Source organism: Dipodomys ordii, unplaced genomic scaffold, assembly GCF_000151885.1.
Source record: "Dipodomys ordii isolate 6190 unplaced genomic scaffold, Dord_2.0 Scaffold124, whole genome shotgun sequence".
Lineage (NCBI taxonomy): Eukaryota > Metazoa > Chordata > Mammalia > Rodentia > Heteromyidae > Dipodomys > Dipodomys ordii.
In genome coordinates, this window is record NW_012267340.1 from 297,189 (window position 1) to 305,247 (window position 8,059).

The 8,059-nt window shown below is 55.5% G+C and overlaps 1 protein-coding gene across 3 annotated transcripts in view; it reads left to right on the top strand.

Annotated features, from left to right (window-relative positions):
• Clrn1 (clarin 1) overlaps window positions 1–8,059 on the top strand; it is a 20,347-nt gene that overhangs the window by 5,971 nt on the left and 6,317 nt on the right. Inside the window, exon 2 of one of the 3 annotated variants that reach the window (XM_013029895.1) lies at window positions 6,767–7,002. The exons of 1 other annotated variant lie outside the window; for it this stretch is intronic. In XM_013029895.1, coding sequence (XP_012885349.1) covers window positions 6,767–7,002 — 236 coding nt within the window. The remainder of the gene's footprint in view (window positions 1–6,766; window positions 7,003–8,059) is intronic. One more of the 3 variants, XM_013029896.1, reaches the window with a different exon arrangement.

The following is an 8,059-nucleotide window of genomic DNA, read 5'->3' on the forward strand; positions in this document are numbered from 1 at the left end:
CGGGGGGCTGCTGTACCCACACAGAACAAGCTGGGGGGCGAGGACGGGGGGGGCTCTGCATGATTCATCCTGGTACTCTCAACTTCTTCCTTTTGTTGTTTGAGGGTTTTTTGGTCAGTCGTGGGGCTTGAACGCTGTCCCTCAGCTCTTCAGCTCAAGGCGAGCGCTCCACCACTTGAGCCACAGCACCACTTCCGGTTTTCTGGTGGTTCATTGGAGATGAGAGTCTCACGGACTTTCCTGCCCGGGCTGGCTTTGAACCGCGATGCTCAGATCTCAGCCTCCTAAGTAGCTAGGATGAAGGATGCCTGGCCAGATAGCTTCTTAATATCGCTCGCAGTTTAAATGCTCCGCATGACCCATGACACGATCTGCTGGCTGCCAGACAAGAGCCTTCCGGTTCTGAGACGGTGGGGTCTTCTAGTCTCCATCTCTGCAAGTCTTCTGGCCGCCATCCTTAGAAGAGGGGAAGTCTGCGAGCCTTTCTTTGGTTCTCAATGCTCATGATTCTGAAACATTCTGACGTAGCCCCCATTCATCAGACTCCAGACAGACGTCATGATCAAAGCTGCACTCTTCCCTCTCTGCCCCCATCGTTCATGTTTTGCATGGGAAGGACAGGATGGCTGGGGTTCTGCGTAGGCGGTACGAGCTCCCGGCAGCGGAGCCGCCAGCTAGACACGGGTGGAGACAGCGCTGGGGAAGGTAGAGGACAGCGCTTCCTCTCAGTTCTTCCTTTCCTTGGTTTTCCCAGAGTCTCCTCACTGAAGAATTCCTCTTCCATTTCTTTTCCATTGTATGTCTTCTTTTCTTTGGTGGTACGGGGGTTTGAACTCAGGGCCACGTCCAGTCTTTCCACTCATCAAGTTTCCCGCCTGAGCGGTGGCCCGTGTTGGGCTTCTTGGGGGCGCTGGGACAGCAGTGTGCACCGATCCCTCCCCTGACGTGGAGTCTCACGGAGACCGGGCTGGAATCTTCCCGACCTCAGCACGCACACTTCCCGCGAGGACGGGCAAAGGGCCTGTGGCTCTCTGCTCAGGCCAGGCTCAGCCCACAACCCGTATCTACTGCAGCAAATATGCATCATTTCCTTGTGGGAAAACACTCAGGACCCTCCCTTCTAGGTGCTTTGAAACAGGCAACATCTCTTGTGAGTGCTGTCACCTCTCCAGGCTCCAGACTCTGAGCTCAGTGCTCCGGGCTCTGGGCTCGGGACTCTGGGCTCTGGGCTCCAGACTCCGGGCTCTGGGTTCCAGGCTCCTGGCTCCGGGCTCTGGGTTCTGGGCTCAGTCCCAGCTCAGCCCCAGCTCAGTCCCAGGCTCAGCTCAGTCCCAGCTCAGTCCCAGGCTCAGCTCAGTCCCAGCTCAGTCCCAGGCTCAGCTCAGTCCCAGCTCAGTCCCAGGCTCAATCCCAGGCTCAGCTCAGTCCCAGCTCAGCCCCAGCTCAGCCCCAGCTCAGCCCCAGCTCAGTCCCAGCTCAGTCCCAGCTCAGTCCCAGCTCAGTCCCAGCTCAGTCCCAGCTCAGCCCCAGTTCAGCCTCAGCTCAGTCTCAGCTCAGCCCCAGCTCAGCCCCAGCTCAGTCCCAGGCTCAGCCCCAGCTCAGCCCCAGCTCAGTCCCACCGTGTTCCGCTCCGGGCACCACGTCAGCCGCACACACCGGCTTGGAAGAGCAGGCTGGTGAAAACTGGTTCATGAGGAAAATGCTTCCTCTGTAAAAGCGCATGTACAAGGCTGGGCACAGCGGCACAAGCTGGCGCCCAGCTACTCAGGAGGCAGAGAGTCGGAGGTCATGGCCGGGGCCAGGCTGGGCCAGGCGTTTGCGAGGGCCTCTCTCTCTCGTTGCTGGCCAGGGGCAGCAGTGCAGGCTCATCAGCCCCGTGAAAAGGGAAGGCACAAACAGAGATCACAGCCCAGGCGCGAGGTGAGACCCGATCTCAGAAACACACTGTCTGCTGCGGGGTCTGTCTGACAGTTCTGTGACACTCGTGACCCAGCCCTGAGTGGAGACCACCTTCTTTAAGAGACAGAGGGGCTGGCCGCGGGGGAGGCTTGCTTCCCCATGGACCGGGGGGAGGACAGTGTGCATTTTACACATCACAGACTGAAAATACACTTCCATTTATAACATCGAGGTCAGGCCACTGTATGGACTGTGTGCAGATTTGTGTGTGGACGTGTGCTTGTCAGCTCTCCTAGGGAAGAGATTGCTAGGTGGCAAGCAGTGTCTGCATTCAGCCTTCCAAGCTCTGCAACCATTGGATCTGCACATGCAGAAGAATGACCCTGGTTCACAGAGACATCGTGCGGGAATCCAGTCAGCGCACCAGACACAGAGAAGCCGCTCCCTTTGCAAGGTCGAATCCGGAGTCTTTATTACAAAGCCAGCGATGGTGAGCTGACTCATGTCCCAAAGAACTCACAGCCCGGAAGGTGGCTAATCCAAAGCTTATAAAAGCACAAATAATCACACTGATCAGCATGAGGAACCAAGCCTATCAGGAGCATGACAACAGAAGCAACGCAAGCTGGTGGAAAACGTGAGCGCATCTGCACCTGAAAAACGGCTGCTTCACCCCCAGGGCTCCCAGCACGGAGCAGAGGCCCCACGGCCCGCGAGTCCACCCCCAGAGCTCCAGCACGCAGCGAAGGCCCCACCGCCCGCGAGTCCACCCCCAGAGCTCCAGCACGCAGCGAAGGCCCCACCGCCCGCGAGTCCACCCCCAGGGCTCCAGCACGCAGCGAAGGCCCCACCGCCCGCGAGTCCACCGAGACGGCGGTAGGCCAGGCCAGCGGCATGTGCACCCAGTGTCCACCGTTCAAGGCAACTGAAACGGAGCCCAGGCTTCAGCGTACACTTGAAGTTCAACACATCACCAAGGGGAACAGAGTTGTCGTCACCTCCCATTAGAAAAAGACGCCTTCCACTTGACATTTAAGGCAAGGTTAAGGAAGAAAAAAATGGGTAGGTTAGGGTTCATGTAAATAAGACCTGCTCTCCAAAAGACACTGGTGAGAGGAGGAGAAGGCAGGCTGCAGACGCGGAGACGGAGACGGAAAGGTGGCCGCAGACGCGGAGACGGAGACGCGGCTGCAGACGCAGACTCAGAGATGGAGACGCGGCTGCAGACGCAGACTCAGAGACGTGGTTGCAGACTCAGAGATGGAGACGCAGCTGCAGACGCAGACTCAGAGACGTGGTTGCAGACTCAGAGATGGAGATGTGGCTGCAGACGCAGACTCAGAGACGTGGTTGCAGACTCGGAGACAGAGATGCGGCCACAGACGCGGAGACAGAGACGTGGCTGCAGACGCGGAGACAGAGATGTGGCTGCAGACACGGAGACAGAGACGTGGCTGCAGACTCGGAGACAGAGATGCGGCCACAGACGCAGAGATGGAAACGCAGCCACAGACTCGGAGACGGAGACGTGGCTGCAGACTCAGAGATGGAGATGTGGCTGCAGACTCGGAGATGGAGACGCAGCCGCAGACACAGACTTGGAGACGTGGCCGCAGATGCAGACTGGGAGATGGAGACATGGCCACAGACTCGGAGACAGAGACGTGGCCACAGATGCAGACTGGGAGATGGAGACATGGCCACAGACTCGGAGATGGAGATGCGGCCGCAGACTCAAAGATGAAGACGTGGCCGCAGACTCGGAGACAGAGACATGGCCACAGATGCAGACTCGGAGACGGAGATGCGGCCGCAGACACAGACTCGGAGACGTGGCCGCAGATTACAACATAATGAACTCTGTAAGCGACGCATCTCCACAAATGGTACATAACTCAGAGGCTCACAAAAGACCGGCCTCTTAGTCACTGGGGGATTGCGAGTTAAATTCCACACCGATTCAATGGCCATTGCTGGCAAAAGCAGAGACAACCGGGTCTCAGCGACCAGCACCATGGAGGCCTGGGGCGGGGGGAGGAAACTGTCGATCATTCCAGATCTTATTATAATGGTGAGCAACAAAATGAACTGGCTAGCACTTGCAGAACTAAAGAGACAGGGTTTTGTTGTGTGGATTTCGCTTTAAGCCTAGGATGTAGCTGGCAGGGGAGGGGCAGGAGAGCAAACGCAGCTCAGCCACCCTCTGAGACTGCAGGCAGGAGACTTAGCTCCTCTGAGCCTCAGGTTCTTGTCAGTCTAGATGTTGAAGATAAAACCGTGGCAGACGGCTGGGTGTCCTGCGCAGCCTTGGGTGAAGGCCGGCTCCCCAGCGCCTGTCCTGGGGGCTCGGAGTCTGGGCTCTCGCTCAGGCTGAGGCCTGGGCGGAAGGCCCGGAAAGCAGGCAGGGATCCGTACCCTGCTGAGTGGCTTTCTCACCAGCCTGAGAATTTAAAAGCCTTTGTAAGAATTGAAAGCTCGCTCTGCCAGACAATTCATTTTTGCATCTTGCGTCTTCTCCAGGAGGCCAATCAGCTCAACTTCGTTCTTTCAATATGGTCACAGCCCTCACTTTTCAGAGCTGCTTAACCCTGCGTCCCTACCAGAGAGGGGGCTCTTACAGTGGAGAGGTGGATGGTATAATAACTTAATAACTGCTGGTGAAACACATCGAAAGCCGGGCGCCGGCGGCTCACGCCTGTCATCCCAGCTACTCAGGAGGCTGAGATCTGAGGATCGCGGTTCAAAGCCAGCCTGGGCAGGAAAGTCCATACGACTCTAATCTCCAATGAACCACCAGAAAACTGGACGTGGCGCCCTGGCTCAAAGTGCTAGTCTTGAGCAGAAAAAAGTTCAGGGACAGTGCCCAGGCCTGGAGTTCAAACCCCATGACTGACATAGAAAAAACACAACCTTGAGGACCGTGTGTGGGGTAGCGGCCGGCTGGACCATCTCAGTGGACAGACCAGCCAGCAACACCCTGGAAAGATGAAGCCTCTGAACCAGCTCACCATCCACCTGGCCACAGCCCCCACAGAGGCCTTTCCCCTACCTCTTCATCCATCCACCCAGTATCTACCCCTCCCTCCATCCACTCATCCACCCACCCATCCATTCATCCATCCCTCCATCTACCCATCCATCCATCCATCATCCAATCATCCATCCCTCTATCTCCTTATTTATCCATCCTTCCATCCACTCATCCACCCACCCATCCCTCCCTCCCTCCCTCCCTCCATCCATCCAAACTTAAAAATACACAAACACAATTCCAATAATATAACCAATAAAATCAATAAAGTTCAGAATAATACCCAGTCCATATTCAATATTCCCTAGTGACCTCAAAATTGTCTTTTATGTGTGGTTTGTTCAGATCAACCTTCCACAATGTATTTGGTTAATACATCTCAGGAATCTTTTTTGTTTATCCTTTTAATTTTTTTTTAAAACTTATGAGCCGGGCACCATTGGCTCATGCCTATCATCCTAGCTACTCAGGAGGCTGAGATCTGAGGATCACGGTTCAAAGCCAGCCTGGGCAGGAAAGTCTGTGAGCTCGCATCTCCAATAAACCACTGGAAAACCAGAAGTGGCGCTGTGGCTCAAGAGGTAGAGTGCTCGCCGTGAGCCAACAGGGCAGGGACTGTACCTCAGGCCTGAGTTCAAGTCCCAGGACCAGCACAAAAAAAATAAACAGAATTAATTGAACGGCTAATGCTTGCAAGAAAGTAAAGCATTTTCCCAAGCAGCGCAGCAGGCACGCAGTGAAATGCTCTTCTCTTGCTCCTCCAAGACAGTGCTGCCTATGTCCTGCGCAGCCTCCCAGCCTGGCCTCCACACAAGCCGGCCCCTGACATCGCCAGGCAGAGAGGACTCAGGTTCAAATCCCCTTCCTGCCACATGCTCAGCACCAACGTTGGGCAGAGGACACGGTGGCCCTGGGGCAGCTCAGCCTGTAATGACGGGGCGTAACTCGGTGCTGCTGGGAGGCGGCGTCAGGCCGGAGGCAGCGGATGACCTGGTTCACACACATCCCCGCTGGACCCCCACCGGCAGGATGAGGGCGGTTTCCTTGGTTTGTGTGCACTGTGTTCTGCGTCTGACACACTGCGACGGTTCCACATCTGTTCTTACAGATTTGTGTCCTGGTCGCTGCTCTCTGGATGGACTCATTATTACCAGACACGCGAGGCGTCGCGCGCACCCTTGCGATCCTCCACGGGGTTGAGGTCTAGCCTACCCACAGGAGGTCCACGCCATGCTTCTGCTTTGCGGCCTGGAGTTCCCTGGCTCCTCCCCTGCCCTGGGGGGGGGGACTGACAGACAGACAGAGCTCCACTTCCCCGCCAGGCCCCACACTTGGAAAGCACTGCGTTTCCTCTGTTCCCCCAAACACAACCCCTAGAAACCGACTGCTGCGTTTCCTAAGGGGAAACGTCTCCTCCTCCGCAGCACCACCCCACACCCAGCCGCGCGGTACGTTAGAACAGACCTCGTTCGAAATGGCTCTGCAGGAACCCCAGCCACAGCTCGGGCCCCGCATGTGTGGTTCTGAGTTACAAAGTCTTCCTGAGCGTTTAATAAATGCCTCTCCCACGCCTCCCACCGGCCATTTCTACACTTTAATGATGAGCCTATCTTTGTTTTACTTTTTGTCAGTGCTGGGATCTGAACTCAGGGCTCCATGTTGGTGGGCAGACATCTCTAAATCTTTTTATCTCCCCCTTGTAAATTGGTCACTCAGAATGCAATGCAGCCATCGAGAGGATTTATGATTTCTGAAACACGAAAGTTAGGGGGCTGGCTGTTTTGTTTTCCTGTTTCGCTTGCTCACGGGAAGTGCTCACTCTTGGCTTATCTCCAGTTTTCCCAGACCTGCTGCCGGCGGTGCCAGTGAGCGTCCACATCAACGTCCTTCTCTTCGCCACGATGCTCGCGGTCCTCACCATGGTGGTGGCTGGCTTCTTCATGTACAACGCCGTCGGCAAGCCCTTTGAAACCCTGCACGGCCCGCTGGGCTTGTACCTCCTGAGCTTCATTTCAGGTAAGGACAGAGTTCCTCCTCCTGCCTGCATGCTTCCCAGGCCCAGAGACTCTGCGGTGTTACGAAGTTCCACACGTGCCAGGAACAGGCGGAGGAACACCACCCCGCCCAGCCACACGGACCCACGGCTCTGACCCGATGGCTTTAAGATGTCAGCAGGAAGCAAAGTACTCAGAGGAAGTGTTAGGTGGAAAAGCAGCGCATGTTATAAACGCTGCACTCGCTTTCTGTGTAAAAGCACATCGACCTGGCATAGGAGCGCACAAACTGAGCACGTCAGCACCCTATCACTGCAGATACTCAGCACGTCAGCACTCTATCACTGCAGATACTCAGCACGTCAGTACTCTATCACTGCAGATACTGAGCACGTCAGCACCCTATCACTGCAGATACTGAGCACGTCAGCACTCTATCACTGCAGATACTGAGCACGTCAGTACTCTATCACTGCAGATACTCAGCACGTCAGTACTCTATCACTGCAGATACTGAACACGTCAGTACTCTATCACTGCAGATACTGAGCACGTCAGTACTCTATCACTGCAGATACTGAGCACGTCAGTACTCTATCACTGCAGATACTCAGCACATCAGCACTCTATCGCTGCAGATACTCAGCATGTCAGCACCCTATCGCTGCAGATACTGAGCATGCCAGTACTCTATCACTGCAGATACTGAGCACGTCAGCACTCTATCACTGCAGAAACTCAGCACGTCAGCACTCTATCACTGCAGATACTCAGCACATCAGCACTCTATCACTGCAGATACTCAGCACGTCAGCACTCTATTGCTGCAGATACTCAGCACGTCAGCACTCTATCGCTGCAGATACTGAGCACGTCAGTACTCTATCACTGCAGATACTGAGCACGTCAGCACTCTATCACTGCAGATACTCAGCACGTCAGCACTCTATCACTGCAGATACTCAGCACGTCAGCACTCTATCACTGCAGATACTCAGCACGTCAGTACTCTATCACTGCAGATACTCAGCACGTCAGTACTCTATCACTGCAGATATATGGATGTTATGTAGACATATGGATGTGTGGGAACAGAGAGGGAGAGGGAGAGAGGCAGGGATGGAGGGAGGGAGGG